Here is a 20,692-nt window from a genome sequence, read left to right as displayed (position 1 = left end):
CAACCAAGCATAATAATGAAATGCCAGAAACTCAGTCTTACCAGATACAACTCAGATTGAACTGAACAGTCCACAATGGGTACATAGCAAACAGATAAAATCTGAACCTCACAAAGACTCATATCAAGCCATTTCAAAGAAGCAAAAATGGCTTAGAATGACTACCTTTTACCAGAAATAGTCCTTAACACTCATATTTTAAAGAAAACACTATTTACAAAATTCTTTGATGGTCAGAATGGATAAGGAGTTAAAAGAGTCAGTACATAAATAATTTAATTAAGTAGTTCAGTACAGCATGTTTTGCATTTAGAAGAGTCTCTCATTGTGTTGACCTAAAGACAAAAAATGTTGTTCTTTTTCTTTTGCTTCTGCTGTTTTTGGGATTTCTCTTGTGCAGTATACCTAAAGTCAAAATATGTGTTAACTTAGCAAATGCAAGGAGTAAAAGCATTGTGCAAAACTGTTAAAAACACATTAGCACAGCTCTCTTTAAGAATCTTGGAATACTTTCATTGACATTAACTCACACAAAAATAAGATTCATATAGACATTGATTCCTTATTGACAGTTCAGAGAGAAGTTTTTTACTCTGATAAAAAGGTAAGAAACAAGATCCTGTCTTATGTACAGCACAAAATTGGAAACTCCGACCACTTTAAATGACAATAAAAAATATAAAAAAGAAAAAACAGTGAAATGAAGCCATAAAATAACATGTGCTGAACCTGTAAGTATTTAGTCACGAATAAAGGACAAGTCTTAGAATTTATTTTGAAACTGAATCTAGGTAATCAAATTTAATGCATCAGATATATAATGAGAAATTCAATGAATCTGGGAACAAGTGCATTAAAAAACTGCAAAATTTTCTACAGTAAAAAGATATCCATATCCAAATCACAGACATCAGTATGACATATGTCTCATGACTGAGGAAGGGAATTTGACAGAAGGAATATATTTTGCCTGTGTGCAATGAAAGCTGCTATTTTTTTCACTTCTGAAATTAATCTAACAGCAAAACTGATGTAATATGCACATATCTGTGCTGAAAACTAGTCATGAAAGTAATCTAGCAGCAAAAACTGATGAAAAATGTACATTTTTGTGCTGAAAACTAATCACTTCCTAGAAATACTACACTCCTGGAAATTGAAATAAGAACACCGTTAATTCATTGTCCCAGGAAGAGGAAACTTTATTGACACATTCCTGGGGTCAGATACATCACATGATCACACTGACAGAACCACAGGCACATAGACACAGGCAACAGAGCATGCACAATGTCAGCACTAGTACAGTGTATATCCACCTTTCGCAGCAATGCAGGCTGCTATTCTCCCATGGAGATGATCGTAGAGATGCTGGATGTAGTCCGTGGAACGGCTTGCCATGCCATTTCCACCTGGCACCTCAGTTGGACCAGCGTTCGTGCTGGACGTGCAGACCGCGTGAGACGACGCTTCATCCAGTCCCAAACATGCTCAATGGGGGACACATCCGGAGATCTTGCTGGCCAGGGTAGTTGACTTACACCTTCTAGAGCACATTGAGTGGCACGGGATACATGCGGACGTGCATTGTCCTGTTGGAACAGCAAGTTCCCTTGCCGATCTAATAATGGTAGAACGACGGGTTCGATGACGGTTTGGATGTACCGTGCACTATTCAGTGTCCCCTCGACGATCACCAGAGGTGTATGGCCAGTGTAGGAGATCGCTCCCCACACCATGATGCCGGGTGTTGGCCCTGTGTGCCTCGGTCATATGCAGTCCTGATTGTGGCGCTCACCTGCACGGCGCCAAACACACATACGACCATCATTGGCACCAAGGCAGAAGCAACTTTCATTGCTGAAGACGACACGTTTCCATTCGTCCCTCCATTCACGCCTGTCGCGACACCACTGGAGGCGGGCTGCATGATGTTGGGGCATGAGCGGAAGATGGCCTAACGGTGTGCGGGACCGTAGCCCAGCTTCATGGAGACGGTTGCAAATGGTCCTCGCCGATACCCCAGGAGCAACAGTGTCCCTAATTTGCTGGGAAGTGGCGGTGCGGTCCCCTACGGCACTGCGTAGGATCCTACTGTCTCGGCGTGCATCCGTGCGTCGCTGCGGTCCGGTCCCAGGTCGACAGGCACGTGCACCTTCTGCCGACCACTGGCGACAACATCGATGTACTGTGGAGACCTCACGCCCCACGTGTTGAGCAATTCAGCGGTACGTCCACCCGGCCTCCCGCATGCCCACTATACGCCCTCGCTCAAAGTCCGTCAACTGCACGTACGGTTCACGTCCATGCTGTCGCGGCATGCTACCAGTGTTAAAGACTGCGATGGAGCTCCGTATGCCACGGCAAACTGGCTGACACTGACAGCGGCGATGCACAAATGCTGCGCAGCTAGCGCCATTCGACGGCCAACACCGCGGTTCCTGGTGTGTCCGCTGTGCCGTGCGTGTGATCATTGCTTGTACAGCCCCCTCGCAGTGTCCGGAGCAAGTATGGTGGGTCTGACACACCGGTGTCAATGTGTTCTTTTTTCCATTTCCAGGAGTGTATATTCAGGGGATGCAAGTGAATATTTTCATATTTTATGTCAAATACAACAAATATATCCACATCTTTGTATGACACAAGGCTGAAAGAAGAGTGTCAGTGAAGAATTTATATTCTGTATTGTTCAGTTTCTAGAATAGCAAGACATCTACAAGAATACAATTCTAACTTACCATGGCTGTTCATGTGAGAATAGGAAGCAGATTTCAACAAGTGATTTGGCTAACCTTTCTGTCTGACTTGTTCACCAACCAGTAAGACCTCGACTCACTTCACCAATACTGCCACTAGCTGTGATGCTAGCAGTGTGGCATAGTGCTTAGTTTCGCTGACTGGCATGCTATGAGTTGTCATTTCAAATTTTGTATTGTATCAAAACATGTGGTGTTTGCTAGAGATCTTTTCTGTGAGAAATCTATAGCATTCAGTGAGAAAAATTTACGTGTGCAATGATATGAATGCAGTGGAAATGTATTCACCTCTGTTGTACAAATGTAACAAAAACAAACACTCGAAACTGACATTTCATGTAAGTCACATCTAATGAAAATCTATAACACAGCCATCTATGTGGTGTGCTTATAATTATGTATTATTTGTATTTTAGGACAATTAATCTGTGAAAAAAACATTGTAATGAAAGCATGAACCATCTGAAGATGAATCATAATGATTCAAAGCTGGTAACGGTACCCTTTGAATGATGGAACTGAAAATAAATTTGTGGCTGGTTGCTATCTCAACACCGTCAACATTTGTCTTCAAATAACAGCCATGGTCTCCAACCATGTCATCATATGACAAAGTTGAATTATAGTTGACCTGTGAGGTGAAGCCCATTACTGAACCTTGGATGAAGTCATTCCCCAACAATCCAAGCCATTTCCCACTGCCAAATGGAGTTACCAGCTGCTGGTCCAGCCACCAAATTAAGGAAAATTGAGCAAGTAGACCAACTACAGAGGTGAGGCTGCCACAGATGAAAATCCTCCGTGGATGACAGTCACCAAGATGTCCAGAAATCTCAGTGATGTCATCATCGATGAAAAATCCATCCATATGTTAGTCATCTTAGGAGCTTCTTTTTCTGTAAAGTCAGATGCTTATTGTCGTCAGATAAAGAAGACTATGTTCCTTGATATTAAAAAAAAAATTGTGCTGAATTCAACAAATACGTCCACCCAACAGAAACATGAATAGCAAGAATCACTATCAATGACAGGACACAGCCCTTTTAATTTGTCATTTTAACAGATTGTAATCTCAGATGGGATTTCCTGCAGGCATCACAAGAAGATGAGAGCTCCAGGCCGAAGGGGCTATTGTGACAAGCACACACAATGAAGATCACTCAATGCAGATGTTTGCTGCTGAAGATGATGTTATTCCACGATCATCACAGAGACAAGTTCCAGTCACCAGTCAAGCTGTTCAGTTAAATTGTGAAGCGTTTGTCAATTGCAAAAAGCTATTCGGGTTGACAAAAGAAACCTACACACCAATGATAATCATAAGAACTGTGGGTAGTCAAAGAAAATTTTGAATCACTAATAATTGGAGCAGCCACAATTCATCCCCGAAAGGTACGTGCATAGGAGGAACAGCTGAACTAGTCCAGGAAGGGCAGCTTGGTGTCACCCTACGATTGTATGTAACACAGGGGAGGAAGCTACTACTGAACAGCCAACAAGGTCTGGCCTGACCAAGGAACAATGTCGGCAACTGATAGTCGTACTGCATCAATTTTCAAACCCAAAGCAGGGAAAAGGCAGACCAAGCAGTCCATGGCAAAACACCATATCAACACTGGGGATCACCCACCAATTAGTCAGCACTAATATAGTGTGTTGCCAGCTGAATGACAAATAATCTGGCAGGAAGTGAAGAAGATGCTGCAGGAGGACATCACTGAACCTTTAGAGTCCTTGGTCCTCTTCTTTGCTGTGATCCTTGTGAAGCAGAAAGACGGTACATGATATTTCTGCATTGGTTACAAAATCAAAACAAAAGATGTCTATTCACGTAGGACATTGATGACGCCCTAGACTGGTTGAAAGGAGCAAAGTACTTCTCAACAATGGACATGCAGACAATCTACCATCAAACTGAGCTTGATGAGGCTGACCAGGAAAAGACTGCCTTCATAGCCTGATGTCTTGTATGTGTCTAAGTTATGCTGTTTTGACTGTGTAACACTCCAGCCACATTTGAATATATGATGGACAATCTGCTTCAACACCTTAAATGGACAATGCGTCTTTTTTATCTGGTTGGCACTGTCATTTTTTGAAGACATTTGAAGAATGTCTAAGCCCCCTGACAACTGTGTTGAAGTGTGTCCAGATTGCTGGCCTTAACTTGAATCCGAAAAAGTGCCACTTTGTCACCAAAGAAATACAAGGGGCATTTGAAAAGTCCGTGCAAAGTCCAAGAGATGGCCGCACCAGAACGTATCAAGATTATTTTTAGTTATTAGCATCTTTGGAAATCATGCACACCAAGTTTAAGCCGTATTGGTCTATTTCTTTGTGTTTAGCATTCGTGTGAATAAAGGAAGTTGAATGATTGTCAAGAAATTGAAAAGAAGAATTTTGTGTGGTGATTAAACATTACTTTATGAAAGGCAAAATGTATCAGGAGACTAAAGATAAGCTTGATGAACATTGTGGTGACTCTGCACCTTTGATTAGAACAGTTTATAACTGGTTTCAAAATTTTCTGAGCGGCCATATGGGCACAAGTGATGCTTAATGTTCTGGATGCCCTGTGGAGGTTACAACTCCAGAAATCACTGATAAAATCCATGATATGGTGATGGATGACAGAAGAGTTAAGGTGTGTGAGATTGCTAGTGCTATGGGCATCTTGAATGAATTGGTATGTAATGTTTTGCATGAACATTTGGACATGAGAAAGCTATTCGCAAGATGGTTTCTGCGATTGCTCACGCTTGACCAAAAATTAAATCATGTGAAGTGTTGCAGGGATTGGTTTGCAGCTGGTCAGGAAGAATCTGCAGGACTTTAAGCGTCATTTCATCACTGTGGATGAAATATGGATACATTAATATACTCGTGAGACCAAACAACGATCTAAACAATGGGTTACCAAGGGAGAGTCTGCACCAAAAAAGGTGAAGACCAGTCCTACAGCCAGAAAGGTTATGGTGACTGTCTTTTGGGATTTGCAAGGGATAATCCTGATCAACTATCTGGAAAAGGGTAAAGCTATTACAGGTGAATATTATTCATTTGTTATTGGACCGTTTGAAAACCGGGCTGCAAGAAAAACACCGGCAATTGGACCACAAAAAAATCCTTTTCCATCATGACAATGCACCAGCACACACCTCAGCAGCTGTGGTCGCAAAGTTAATGGAAATAGGATTTCAACTCGTTTCACATCCCCCCCTATTCTCCAGACTACTATTTGTTCCCCAATTTGAAGAAATGGATGGCAGGACAAAGATATTATTCAAATGAGGAGGTGATTGAAGCAAGTAATACCTATTTTGCACACTTGGACAATTCCTGTTATTCGGAAGGGATCAACAAATTAGAATAGTGTTGTATGAAGTGTTTAAGTCTGAAAGGAGACTATGTCAAAAAATAAAAAGATTTACCCCAAATACGTAAGTAGTTTTCATTTTTGCATGGAGTTTTCAAACGCCCCTCGCAAAAATATTGGAGCACCTAGTTAATTGTGATGGAATCCATCCTGATTCAGAGAAAATAAGAGCAGTCATAAATTTTTCAGCTCCTCAGTACAATCATGATGTGAAGAGTTTTCTTGAAATCTGCTCATACTACTGATGATTTATAAAGAACATCAACACAAAGGAAAGTCCCTTGGGAGAGCTACTGCAGGGAAATGTCAAATTTTCCTCTAAAAAGGCACAAGAAAGAGATTTCCTTGTCCTTAAAGTGGCACAAACATCTTCTCAAACATTGTATGACAAGATTACCAAGATAGAACTTCACACAGATACTGGCAGTTCTAGTGGAAATTTAGGAGGGCACTGAAAAGGTGTTAACTTATGCTTTCAAGAGTACTCTCCAAGTTCGAAATGAACTACTCTACAACCAAGAAAGAGTTCCTTGCAAGTGCTTAAGCCATCAATAAATTCTGGCTGTATTTACTTCGCAAACCATTCACTATTGTTGACAAGCCTCCATTCTGTATGCTGGCTCAATAGCCCAAACAAGCCATCGGATATATTGGCAAGATGGGCAATGACACTTAAGGAGTACAACATCACAATCATACACAAAAGCAGGCAGAAACCAAAGGACGTTGACAGCCTTTTATGGAATCCTTTGGTGGAAATCAGTAGAATAGATGCAATCTCAGTTCAATGATGTAACTGCTGAACACTGAACAAAGGAGAATTCCAACAAGTAAATGGAACTTTGGACATCTGGAACTATGATCCAACGGGGCACAAATTGCTGTTCATCATACCATCCCAACTATGGTCAGCTACCCTGAATTATTTCCATGATACTCCAGCATCTGGTCACCAGGGACTGGTGAAGATTCTAGACAGGCATCACTGCCCATGCCACTACTGGCACACTAGACATTATGAGAGCCACTATAAGGATGCCAACAATGGAGGCATGTGCTGCAATTACCTCAGGGACATCTGGTACAGTCTTGCCTGAAACATCACTATTCCACCATCCACTCTCGAGGATGTCCTGAAGTAACCGTACCTGAATCTATGGATGACACACCACACTATTTCACCTGTTATGTTGGCACCAAAGCTGTGCCAACTGCTGGAGAAATTACAAAATTCCTTGTAGAAGACATCATTCTGAAGCACTGAGCACCCTATAGGATGATTTCTGATTGTGTTACAGTTTTCTAGTTGAGACTAGGATAAAAGGTGGGTTATGACACCACCCACAGGATGACAAATGCCTGTCCCTCATAGACAATAACCTCACAGAACACTTTAATAAGACATTGGCAGATATGCTCTGATGTCCAGGAGAAAGAACGAGTGTGCTGTAATGCCAAGCACCAGACAGAGAGATACAGTTCGGGAGGCTTGGTATGGATTTTTCTGTTTATGTGAAAAATAGTACTATCTGAAAAGTTATTAAAGCATTAATTTAGGCCATACGGTATCCTTTTAAACTTTTTGGACATGACATATTAAGTCAAGGATTATTACATTTTGTCAGGAATACAAAAGTGCAGATATGTCATCCATATTTTCTGCATGAATCCCTACTCATGTGCAGGTAGATGATGGAAGACTCAAAAAGCTGAAGACTCTCTCAACAATTTTGAAGCTTCGACAGGAAGGGCTACCTTCACTGCTCATTACTGTGAAGAGGTTGTGGAAACATAACCAGAGTGCAAAGACCTGCCAGTGGTGCCATACAGAGGGTAGCTGACAAGATGTAGATCCAGGGCATGTAATGAGCTCCAACAAGAACTTCTACAACAGTGGATCACTATCTCTCCAGGAGAAGGGGTAGTGTCATGAGTTGTGGTGCTACCAATGTCGCATTGTGATTGTCTCATTGGATGACGTGCTGCAACCTGACTGTAGTTTTGAAATGGCAATATGCCCAATTTCTACATTATGTTAACCATATATTTTTCAAAACTTACAGAGACCTTCCCTCTAATTTAGCACCCATCATATGCAGGATGATGGTAATTTATTAAAATGTACAAAGACAATCAACAGAGAAGACTAACAGCCATTTCTCCAACATGGAAATATAATTTGCTTGAGGCTTGAATCCTTGTCGTGTGTGAAAACACAGTCAATAGACACAAACAACAGCCACCTCAGCATCAGAGAAAGATAATTTGCTTGCCACATGAGCCCTTGTATGTCATGTACCATGCAATACGTAAGTGTACTCTCCATGATCACGACCACCTTGTAACAGATCAGTTCTATTTCCAAAATTTATATTCACCTATGCCTGTTATTATACAAACCCACTGCTTATCTCTCACATTGCTCTAATTTTAATTGATTCTTCCCAACCACTTTCTCCTTAAAACTTCTATCCCACAACTACAGTAAAGTCAGGAGACTGAGAAGTAAAGCTTTAATTCCAAGTAGTATATCATCGTCACTGAAGAAAATATCCCCATATTACTCTATCTGTGATGTCTATCTCGTGAGTAAGAGTGATAGCATTGATATATCTTTGCTTCCAATTTTATAGTACCAGCAATATCACATCTCACCACAAAAAGTTATAGAATGTAAATGGAAAAAGCTTGAATAATTATATACGTTGGTGTCTAAATTTACCTTTGATGGTAGAGAAGCACGAATAACATCCATTATTTTTGGCAGGTAACTCTGTATATCTTCCTGAACAGCCACTGCAATTAGTCCAACTGTTGTAAAGGCAGCACTACGGTCTTTCTCACGAGTTCGAAGACTTCCAAGCAGAAACAACATTGTTTTGTTCAAATGTCTGAAAACAGAAAACATAAAACTATAACAGATGCTGAATTCTGTCTAAATGTGTAGCTGTGGACTTCAAAATTTTTTATCAAATCTAAAGAGTGAGCAAATATATCAACATCCTAATCAGGACAGATCTGTCACATAGAAAATTTATGTAATAAATTGAAATCTGTTGGCAATTAGAAGAAAATGCTTATGGGGAAAAATCCAATATGCAACTGAATGAGTAATACCAAAAGTGACAAAATCCTCAAACAATACCTTCAGAGTTTTCGTGAACGATGAGCTGAAGGAACAGAACATCAGAGGAAACCTAATGAAAAAATGGCAGAGACATATGGCACAAAAAGCTCAAACTATAAAAATATGAGAGGCAGCAAATACTCTTTACAATTCAAGTTCTATCAGGCATCAGAAGACATTTTAAGTGCTAGCACAAAATGGACATAACAGATGAGGAGTGTGTGTGTGTGTGTGTGTGTGTGTGTGTGTGTGTGTGTGTGGAGACGGGTATGGGGGGGGAGGGGGGTGTAAAGAACAGAGAAACATAGAAACTGACTATAAGAAGACTGGAGGGCAGTTTATAATCTTTCTTTAATATGAACACAGTTGCCTTTTCACCAGTTCATTTGTTACATAAATGGAAGTGCAGAAGCTGCTATGCATAAATGGAAGTACAGAAGCTGCTAAGGATCATGCTGCAACACATAGAACTGACATGTATGAAGACACAGTAACATTTCTACGCCAAGAGTGCAACATAATTCCATCATCTTTCAAAAGAGCACCGGGAAAAATTATGAGGGTTATTCAGAAAGTAAGGTCTGATTTCTTATATAACATAAACTATCAAAGGTTTTTTTTTTAAAAAAAAAAGAACTGTTTTTATTTTATTTCTTACATGTTCCTCTGATTTTCTGCATAGTTTCTACATTTGTTAAAACATATATGTAATAACATTCTATAAATGTTTGTATCTCTAAGACACGGATGCCTGTTACCTTTGAGGATAACCAGTCTTTAACTGCTTCTTTCAACTCATAATCTGTTGCGAAGCGCTTGCCACTGAGAAACTCCTTTAGGTAGCAGAACTACCAAAAATCGCTTTGGACTGTACGGTGCATGGATAGTCTGTTCCCATCCAAAAGATCTGATCAGAGTCTGGACGTGAACAGTAGAATGGGATCTGGCATTGTCAAACAGCAACAAAACTCCACACTTCAGAAGACAACATTGTTTATTCTACACTGTATGTCAAAGTTTAGTCAGGGTAATGCATATTTATTGTAGTCCATTGGTGCATAAACACAACTAACAAGACTCCATATCTATCACAAAACATTATTGCCATAAACTTGTGTAATGGGTTTGTCTGTCTGACTTTGACTGGTGATGCCATGTGATACCATTCCAGACTGATGTTTTTAGACTCCTGGGTCAAGTGAGAAACAACACCTTTTATCCCCAGTGATGATAACCTTCTTATGATATTAGTCCAAAAAACCAAAAGAACAAGACATTGTTTCCCAGTATGCCGCCTGGGAACCCAACATGCGCACCATTTTCAAAATTGCAACTTTGCAGAGACAATTTTGTACAAAGTTTTTCAACTCACATCTGGAAATTCCACTGCTAAAGTTGAAATTGTGATCGCTGGTATTAATGAATCTTTTCATCCATGGCTTTGACCAAATCTTGCGAGATCAAAGAAAACAGAGAGAAAAGTCATGAAAGCTGCAGATAGACAACATGGAACAATACATAAACTCTCTCAGTATTAGAGGATGGTGCAGAAGTGCACTGGAGATGGCAGAATGAAGAAAACTCATTGAAGAGGCCAAGATTCAGGCAGGGTTCTAATGCCATAAGAAGAAGGATAACAAGAAGAAGAAGAAGAAGAAGATGATGATGATGATGATGATGATGATGATGATGATGATGAACTAAGGTGGTCATTGCTCCAGGGGATGAAGCATCTTCAACTGCTGCAACAAAGAAATTTCTCAAATCTTCCAAAGTAAGAAATTGTGTAACTTTCACTGCAGCAGAATCTGGTTTCCTGCCACAACTGATTATTTAGCTTCAAGAAATAGGGCAGCCTTTGATGAAGTCAGTGAAAATGTTGACTGATGCAGTGCAAAGATTCAAGGATTTGCCAGGGAAATGAGTTTCTTTAGTTATGGAAAACTGTAAAAACAGTGTTTTCAAAAAATCCTAACTTTGTCAAAAGTTAGAACCACATCAACAAAGTGGAAAAGACAGATTACTCCTTACTGCAAAGATGACATGTTAAGTTGCAGGCAGGTGTAATTAAAAGACACTTACACACAAGCTTTTGACTGCAGCCTTCATCAGAAAAAGAAAGACACACACACACACACACACACACACACACACACACACACACACACACACACACACTATTCATTTACATAAGTGAGCACACCTAATGCACACATAACCACCAACTCTGGCAACTCGGACCAGAGACACTTAGGCCAGAGCTAGCAGTCACGTGTATGTGAGGTGTGCTTGTTTAAGTGAATGTACAGTGTGTGTTTATTTTTCTTGCAAAGGCTGTGGCTGAAAGCGTATGGGTAAGTGCCTTTTAATTGTGCCTGTCTGCAACTTAATGTGCCATCTTTATATTAAGTAGCAGTCTATCTTTTCCTATAGCGTTGATAGTCCAACCTGGAATTTCTATTGTCAGAAACATATCAAAAATTCTACAATGTGACAGTCTTGTTGCAGTGAAAATGTGCCTTGCAATAGTTTAGTGTTTTAAGTTTGCTCCAATTACCTCTGTAGATGTTGAGAGCTCATTATTATTTTTTTTTTCATGTGTTACCTGACATGAGAATCAACATGACTCCAGAAATATAAAAAAAAAAAGCATTTGGTTGTCATGTACATCTGACTAGCCACTACAGCACTGTAATGCATATTCTTTCAAGAAACACATTCTTATTTTTTTATTTTTAAGTACAATTACAATTTGATTCAAAACTTTAAATTTAATTTAAAAACACAATATAACTTGATATCAACATGAATATGCAGTTTTTGTGATTATCTTAACATGCCCTCTAGTAAATAAACAAGCACAGCATAAGATTTTTCTGTATTACACTTTGTTGCATATTTTTGCTATTTACAGACCCTTTTCACCTGCCTGTTTAAACATTTTATATTGTCCCAACTTCCAATCTATTTCTAACCACAGAGATTCACACAAAAATCAAACACTCAGTTTAATGTAACATACTATAAGTACAGAGATTCTCTTTAATATACATAGTGATTATAACAAAGTTCAATCTCAAAACACTGCAAAAAAAGAACTGCTGTTCAGAACAACGTCAAATTTGAAAGGAATATTATCGAAGAAGGGGAAATTTAAAGAAAATTTTCATGCTAGATGGTGCTGTAAGCATCATAATGTAAAAGGGTTCAGCTACAAATGACAGATTAATCACAGTATGACAACTATGATGGGAGTTGCGCTTTAAACCAACCATACTGTACAAATGGGCAACACCGCAAAAGTCTGGCATTCAACAGTAGTGGCACTGTTAGATAAGCCCATCACTATGGCAAAGTACTACTGCCTCAGATGGGAAGAATATGTTTTTAATTGTCCTGACACCAAAAATCACACAAAAAGCAACAATGACATCAGTTTTTAACTGTCCTAAGCGCTAAACTGCATAAAAAGCAATAATTAAATCGGTTTTAAATTATCCAAGAAACCACATAGAAGCCAACAGTTGAATTGGTTTTTAACTTTCATGAGTCTGGCACAAGACATATTCAGTATGCCGTCCATCATTTTCTACCACAAGTTGAAATCCTGCTCCAAGCTCAAATCGAGAAACAGCATGTTCTATGACAGATTGGAGCGTCTCAGGGATGACGTACAGAACACTTTGTGCAAAGCTTGCCTTCAATTCAGCTAAATTTGGAAACAGGGCAATGAACACAGCATCTTTCAGATGACTCCACTGTGAGTGGTCTGAGGACAGTTAAAAACTGGTGTCATTCTTGCTTTTTGTGCGATTTTTGGCATCAGGACAATTAACAACAGATTAAGATGAAGTTCTGAGAGCCACCTTGCATAAAAATGAGCATACACATGCGTCCAGGCTGTTGAAGGGTTGTAATGTCATTGGGGTGCAAAAGACTTTCATAGTGTTTGCCCGTGACAGGGCATGTAACACGATCTCAGGACCCATGTCCTCAGAAAATTATGGCCCTACAATAAACGATGCCATCAAGCTGCACCACCCAGTAACCTTTGCAGAATGAAGTGGTACTGGTTGATGTGCAGGCAGATTTTCCATTGCCATATTCCTTAATTTGGTGTACTGGCATGTCCTTGGAGACAGAAATGAATTCATTTCCCCACGTAATGTTCCATGAGCATTCATTGCCCACTTACACATGAGCAAGGAATTATTATTAGCAGGACAGCATGAAGCTCCTCCTGAACATGAGTAATTTTGTGTGGACAGCAATGCAGGATGTTTTGTAGGATTTTATGTAATGTGCTCACAGGCTTTTCTAAAGTTTGGGCAATCCCTGTGCACTGCATGTTTGCACACCACTGTTCGACTCCTCCTGTAATATTGTGGTCACACTTCAACTGACACCAGGTTAATTGTTTTCTACCCTCTGCTGCGCTACACATTTAAATAGAAGACTAAAATAAAAAAGTCTTTTTGAAGTTTGTAATTATTTTCTACAGACCAGTGACAAACATCAGACCAACATCTTTTTTCATACCCTTCAGTGTCTGAAACTTTTACAAAGCTACTGGCACACATTCCCAGTTCTTGTAAAAGAGCTTTACCAGAAGCACACATTCCTGCATTGAGACAGTCATGTTGAGCTTTTAAGACACAAACTGAGGAACAGCTGTGTATCCTATTTTGCATATTCTTCTGTTCACAGCAGTTGAAAATATTTGTTACATTATTTTCTGTTTTCATAATGTTTCGACCTTCTTCAATAACATTATGTTCAAGTTTGACATCATTCTGATGAGAAGTTCATTTTTACAGCATTTTGAAAATGCAACTTCCTTGTAATCACCATGTCTATATAAGTAATATGTAGGTGCTTATATACTCTAACAAACAAATGTATATAATTTAATTTATTCATCTTAATATTAGGCACTATCGACATAACAACTTAAGAGAGTCGAGTATCAGAAGAAAATAACAAAATCATTAAAGCATACAATATTGTATATCTCAACTCAAATTTTAATTCACTGATTTGGTTGGAATATTGAAAACTGAAATAAAAAGTAGGCCTTCCTACAAGGTAAGACAGCTGTCTGCATGGCTTTTAACAGATGCTACTTACGCTTGGACAAACTTCTTCCTGTTGAAAGCAGACAGGCGGGGCAGGACTGCAAGAAGTGTGTGCTGGATATGTGGATTTCGAATTATGCGTTGTGACAAAACTGCATTACAAATTGTATCAAAGTTTTCTGTCATCAGCTGCCGACATGCTGCACTTTCATACAGGCTTGTATGGTTGTTACTTGGTAAAGACACCACAAGAGGACTATGCTGCATTTTTGGTGACCTTAACCACAGCAACATGGTCATTGTCTCCTGTATAAAAGATAAAGTATAGTTCGTATACTATGAGTGACTCGTACACACTACATATTTGCTTCATACTGATGGAGACAACACAGTTTATATATTTAACCTGAAAGAAATCAATGTCAGCCAAAATGTAACTTCAAAAGTATACTGCACAGTGTTGACATAAATCAAGACTGAGGATACATTTCATCATGTTGCCTAGATATGATCTAACAAAGCACCAAAAGAAAATTCTCCTAAACTTATGAGATGAATTCAAAGTCTACGGTTAAATCACACTTGCAACACCAGTGTCTTACACTTATTCTGCATGCTGTAAAAACTACTGTCTCTTTTATTTCTTTTCACATCATAGTATCACTGGAAGAAAGAGAGTATTTATAGACACACACCCACAATTCAGTGAATTAAGAAGTTTGTTCTGTTGACCCATGACAACCAAGAGGCAGTTCATAGCAGCAACCAGATTGATAACATGTTTCCTCATTCCCGAAAGATGTTTGGCCACTCTCACCTAATGAACAAACTCTGAGGTTACTGAACATTGGTTTTGTGATTAGACTGCAGGACACCAACCCTTAACATATAAAAACTATGAAATGTTAAGTGGCCTTCAGTGTAACCTATGGGAGGTTAATCACCACTTGTGATATATACATAAACTGCCTGGTGAATAACACTGAAAGTCTCACGAGGCTGGATGATAACATATGTAATAAAGTTACGTTTCAGTAACACTGTCGCAAAATGCAGGAAGATGAGTAGGTGATTCATACTTGCTGTAGGGACTGCGAATTACTCCTTAATACATATAAATTTAATGCATTCCATATAAACAGGCAGAAAGACCCATCATTCTTCGAGAACATATTTCATGAGTCAACACTGAAATTGTCACAACTGTTAAGAATCTAGGTGCATGCATCCACAACAATGATTTATGAAATGAATGATTTGAATGATTTATGAAATTAGTTATTAATCTGATAGCACCTCCAGGTAGGGTGGAGAAGATTAATGAAAGAGCAGCATGCTGTGTTATGGTTTCAAGGCTCATCTAACTTCAGAAGCAGATGTTATAAGAAACCCATAATGAATCAAGGAGAAATTTATTTGTAGTATTTTGAGAGTTCATGTTCTGCGAAGAGGCATGCAACATTTTACTTCCTCCAACATATAAGGGGGGACTCCACCGCACAGAAATGACCATGATGGTAAAATCAGATAAATTTGAGCTCACACGGGGGCTTACCAACAGCCATTCTTCCAATGCATCATTCAAAAATGACCCTGAAATGGGAGGAAATGACAGTGCCCCCTGAAGTACCCTAACCAAATATGTTCCCATACTTTTGAGTGATAAACAAAAGGAAAATTGTGTGTCAGTTTGCACAGAGTTGAAGGATCATCTTCATTTAGGTCTGGACTTCATGTCCAAAATTGTAAGTGGAGTTGGGTCTATGCATTTGAAACTGAGACAGAAATTCAACTTCTCAATGGGAACTCAAACGACTGAATCTTCTCACCCTACAAAGGCATGTCAGTCAAACCTGAATATCAAAGTCATACTCATTGTTTCTTTCGATACTTAGGGCATAGTGCGACCAGAGTTAGTTCCAAGGGGAATAACCATAAATGCCAAATTTTACAAGGGCATACCGCAACATTTGTGAAACAATGTATGAAGAAATAGACAAAGAAAATGGGCCAATGGCTTCCTTCTTCATCACACCAACATGTCATGCCACAACTCACATTCTATTCACGAGCGTCTGGCCAGAAAAAGTCTTCCTGTCTGTTTACGCCCACCTTACTCACCATATTTTGCACTATACGATTTCTGGCTCTTCACAAAAATTAAAACTGTACTTAAAGGAAAATTTTTTGACATCATTCCTGATGTTGAGAGGGCCATAACAACAGCTGAATGGTCTTCCAAAAGAAGCCTCTCATGTATTCTTCCAGTCATGGATTCAACATTGGGATACACACAGTGATAGTCAAGGGCAGTACTTTGAAGGAGATTAAATCAATTTCTGTGTCAGCTTATTACTTTGTTCCTAATACAATTATTCACCTTTTTTATCACACTTCAATTAGTACAGATATTTATATTAATTTGTTGACAGAATCTTTCAAAATCATGCAGCTGGATTATGGTAACACCAAGCTGTAAGTGAACAATCTTATAAATATCACAGAACAAAACCTTCTGAAAGTAACAAGTTGTGAACATACTGACGAGCTATTGCATAAGAAATATACAATATAGTTTGAGATTATGAGTAAGTTTCAAATTTCTAATTTACAAATGTTTCACTACAGCATACCATGTTTACACCTCCATAAAATGTCTGCTGAATTCAAGACTGGCATAAATGATGAATCCTCTTTATATCTGCTGAAACTGTGCTATGAGCACTATGATGGGCGTATCTTACACCAGTCTACTGACAGGTTTTGTTGAATCTTTTCTAGCAGTAACCTTAACTCCTCAACTGGTTCAGATTTAGTGAGAAGACCTAAATGGAGAGAGAGATATCACACTATCCTCATTTCTCCAAATTCTCAACACCTCTTTCCCCATTCACTTTGATAAACCCATGGCTCAGCATGACATCTGCCTTGATGTCAACCTCCAAATTTTTTTCTCATTATTGCAAGCAATATTTCAACTTCAACAGCTGCCACCTGTGACATACTGGAATATCCTTCATATGCAACATGGCCACTCATGGATGCTTCATTTGCATTGACAAGTGGTGCTTCTTCAAGTGTGCTGGAGGTCTCACCACATGCTTCACAAGCTGAAAATTCTCTCTCTACTTCCTCTGTATCAGATATCATAAGCCTTATCTCCAAATACGCTCAGTACCTCTCATATAGCTGCTGACCTTACACAAAACGGCACTCTCTTCCATCACTCAGAATCACCATGGACTGAAAGATAGTAACAAGTGAATCACATTCTATGCTAGAGCTTTGATCACTTTGTATCATAGCTTGAGTAATATATGACAGTGTTTGTTGGTAATGAGGATCACCCTGTGGCTAAACATGCCTTGGTGCACAGCCAGCACATCTTGGCACAGTGTTACACCGTCCGGGTTATCTGGATACTTCCCACCAACACCAACCTATCCGAATTCCGGAGATGGGAACTTGCCCTTCAATATATCCTCTCTTCTCGTTATCCACCAGGCCTCAATCTCTGCTAATTTCAAGTTGCCGCCACTCATACCTCACCTGTCATTCAACATCATCTTTGCCTCTGCACTTCCGCCTCAACTGATATCTCTGCCCAAACTTTTTGCCTTTAAATATGTCTGCTTGTGTCTGTATATGTATGGATGGATTTGTGTGTGTGTGTGTGTGTGTGTGTGTGTGTGTGTGTGTGTGTGTGAGTGTGTGTGTGTGTGTGTGTGTGTGTGTGTGTGTGTGCGCACGAGTATATACCTATCCTTTTTTCCCCCTAAGGTAAGTCTTTCCACTCCTGGGATTGGAATGACTCCTTACCCTCTCCCTTAAAACCCACATCCTTTCATCTTTCCTTCTCCTTCCCTCTTTCTTGACGAAGCAACCGCCGGTTGCGAAAGCAAGAAATTTTGTGTGTGTGTTTGTGTGTTATTTTATTGTGCCTGTCTACCAGCGGTTTCCTGCTTGGTAAGTCTTGGAATCTTTGTTTTTAATATATTTTTCCCATGTGGAAGTTTCTTTCTATTTTATATATAATGATGATGTAAATAAAATAGAAAGAAACTTCCACATGGGAAAAATATATTAAAAACAAAGAATCCAAGACTTACCAAGCGGGAAAGCACTGGTAGATAGGCATAATAAATAAAACACACAAACACACACACAGAATTTCGAGCTTTCGCAACCGGCGGTTGCTTCGTCAGGAAAGAGGAAAGAGAAGAAAAGATGAAAGGAACGTCGGTTGCGAAAGCTAGAAATTCTGTGTGTGTGTTTGTGTGTTTTATTTATTGTGCCTATCTACCGGCACTTTCCCGCTTGGTATGTAGTTCCAGTTCCCATTAAAATTGTTTTCCTTTAACCTAATCTCAACCACCTCCTTTACAACAGAATCCCAATATGATGATGCAGTAGCCAAGACTCTCATGTTTTTAATCTGAATTTATGATCTTTTCCAGGCAATGCCGAGCTATGGCCGACGCACCCGCCATTACAGGGAACATCATACACTCTATATGTCGAAGAGCTATGTAGTCTTTAACTGGGCAGTATTGTCTGGAAAATAGTTACAGAAGACAATTTGAAAAGATGAGAGTCTGGGCTTATGCATCGTCATATTGAGAGACCATCATACAGGAACTGGCAGAGGTTAGACTGAACAGCAACGATTTCAACAGAGACTAGGTGTACAAGTTTATCAGGGCATGTGGGAGAGGTCTAGATATTGAACGAAAGCAAAGATGGGTGATTGACACTTATATGGAGGTGGGAGCGACAGTTTCAAACATAGCACCGGCCCCTCATGCCACGTGACGTCATTGGTTCTGCAGTGAACTGGAGCTGCTGCAAGTAGCACAACTCACCTTTTCCGCATGTGTCACTTCGGCCCTCTTTAATTGGTTTCAGATTCTGCAATTGTGACCACATAAGCGGAATTCGAAGCCAACCCTGGCAGTGACCAATTTTTACTCCTGAAGACAATGATGGAGATAGCTGTTGAAAGCTCGAGTTTTTTATTTGAAATGATATAGCTTGTAAATCAAGAAGAGTTTATTCAGGCATCCCACCAAGAAAGGCTCTCGAGGACATAAGTGTCAATGAGTTGGAAACGCACTCAAGAAAGACACAATAGTTTCTTCTTGGGGTGTTAGTCCCACAAGGAATATAGAAAAGCTTCCATGAAGTCTGGAAAGCAGGACAGGGGAACTGGCAGAAGTATAGCTTTGAGTCATATACTTGGACAGCTCAGTCAGTATGGGATTGCCCGCAAAGGTGAGGTCCTGGGTTTGAATTTTGTCCAACATACAGTTTGAAATTGCCAGGAAGTTTCACACCACACATTCTACTTCAGAATGGAAGATTCATTCTGGAAGCTCGTGACAAGATTAATACACTTTTGCTTGAGAAGTTGTAAATTATGTTAACCCAGGATCCTGAGCAAATTAATTTTTTTAATGAATTTATGAATGAAAAAAAATAAAAAAAAGAAAGAAACGATCATATGGCACTGATGGCTGGGAGTCCATCTCGGGAAGTTCGACTAACGAGCTGAAGTCTATTCAGTTGACACCACATTGGGCAACTTGCGTGTCAATGGTGATGATGATGATGATGACACAGCACCCAGTCCTTGAGCGGAGGAAATCTCCGACCTGGCCAGGAGTAAACTTGTGCTTGCTGCACGGCAGACACACACATTAACCACTCAGCCACAGATAGCAGACAAATTTATAAATGCATTTATAACTTTCAGAAGTATATCAGCTTGAGTCTCCATTTTTCTTTCTTAAAAATATGTACTAAATTTATCATGAATCAGTTCTACATCAACAATACCCACATCTCATTCTGAGTGCATGGCAGAGGGCACTTCCCACTGTACCACTTATTAGGGCTGCTTCTCATTCCACTCACTTATGGAGCATAGGAAGAATGATAGCTTAAATGTCTCTGTGTCTGATTTAATGTGTTTAATCGTGTAATTGCATTCCTGATGGGAGCATATGTAGGTGGTTGAGCATATTCCTAGATTTCTCACTTAACACCGGAGAATCAACAAAAAATTTATTAAAAATTTCAGTCAAATGTTTTGTGAAATGATGTTTCTAAAATTAAAAAATAAACTAGATTACAAAAACATCTGACATACTTCATTTGTTGTACAAAGTTCTGAGCATCATTCAACAACACATCAAATGTTTCTATAACCTATTAGTTTTCTTTTTTTTAAAAAAAAGTGTTATTTAACAAAACATTTGACCAAATTTTTTTCTATTTTTCTTTTCTTCTCTTTTTTATTTTCAAATTTTGATCAGTAAGCATGCTCTTACCAGCACCTCGTTAGATTTCACAGCATCTT

General features: G+C 39.3%; 1 protein-coding gene across 4 annotated transcripts in view; it reads right to left on the bottom strand.

The window, feature by feature from the left end:
• Nucleotides 1-20,692, bottom strand: part of LOC126337021 (serine/threonine-protein kinase mTOR) — a 236,436-nt gene that overhangs the window by 178,307 nt on the left and 37,437 nt on the right. For all 4 annotated transcript variants that reach the window (XM_050001292.1, XM_050001294.1, XM_050001291.1 and 1 more), the window contains 2 exons: nucleotides 14,387-14,640; nucleotides 8,855-9,023 (listed from right to left, as the gene is read on the bottom strand). In XM_050001292.1, the coding sequence (XP_049857249.1) occupies nucleotides 8,855-9,023; nucleotides 14,387-14,640 (423 nt within the window). The remainder of the gene's footprint in view (nucleotides 1-8,854; nucleotides 9,024-14,386; nucleotides 14,641-20,692) is intronic.

This window comes from Schistocerca gregaria, chromosome 2 (assembly GCF_023897955.1).
Source record: "Schistocerca gregaria isolate iqSchGreg1 chromosome 2, iqSchGreg1.2, whole genome shotgun sequence".
In the NCBI taxonomy this organism is placed as follows: domain Eukaryota; kingdom Metazoa; phylum Arthropoda; class Insecta; order Orthoptera; family Acrididae; genus Schistocerca; species Schistocerca gregaria.
The sequence above is the reverse complement of the archived record's forward strand: the minus strand, read 5'-3'. Positions and strand labels throughout refer to the sequence as shown.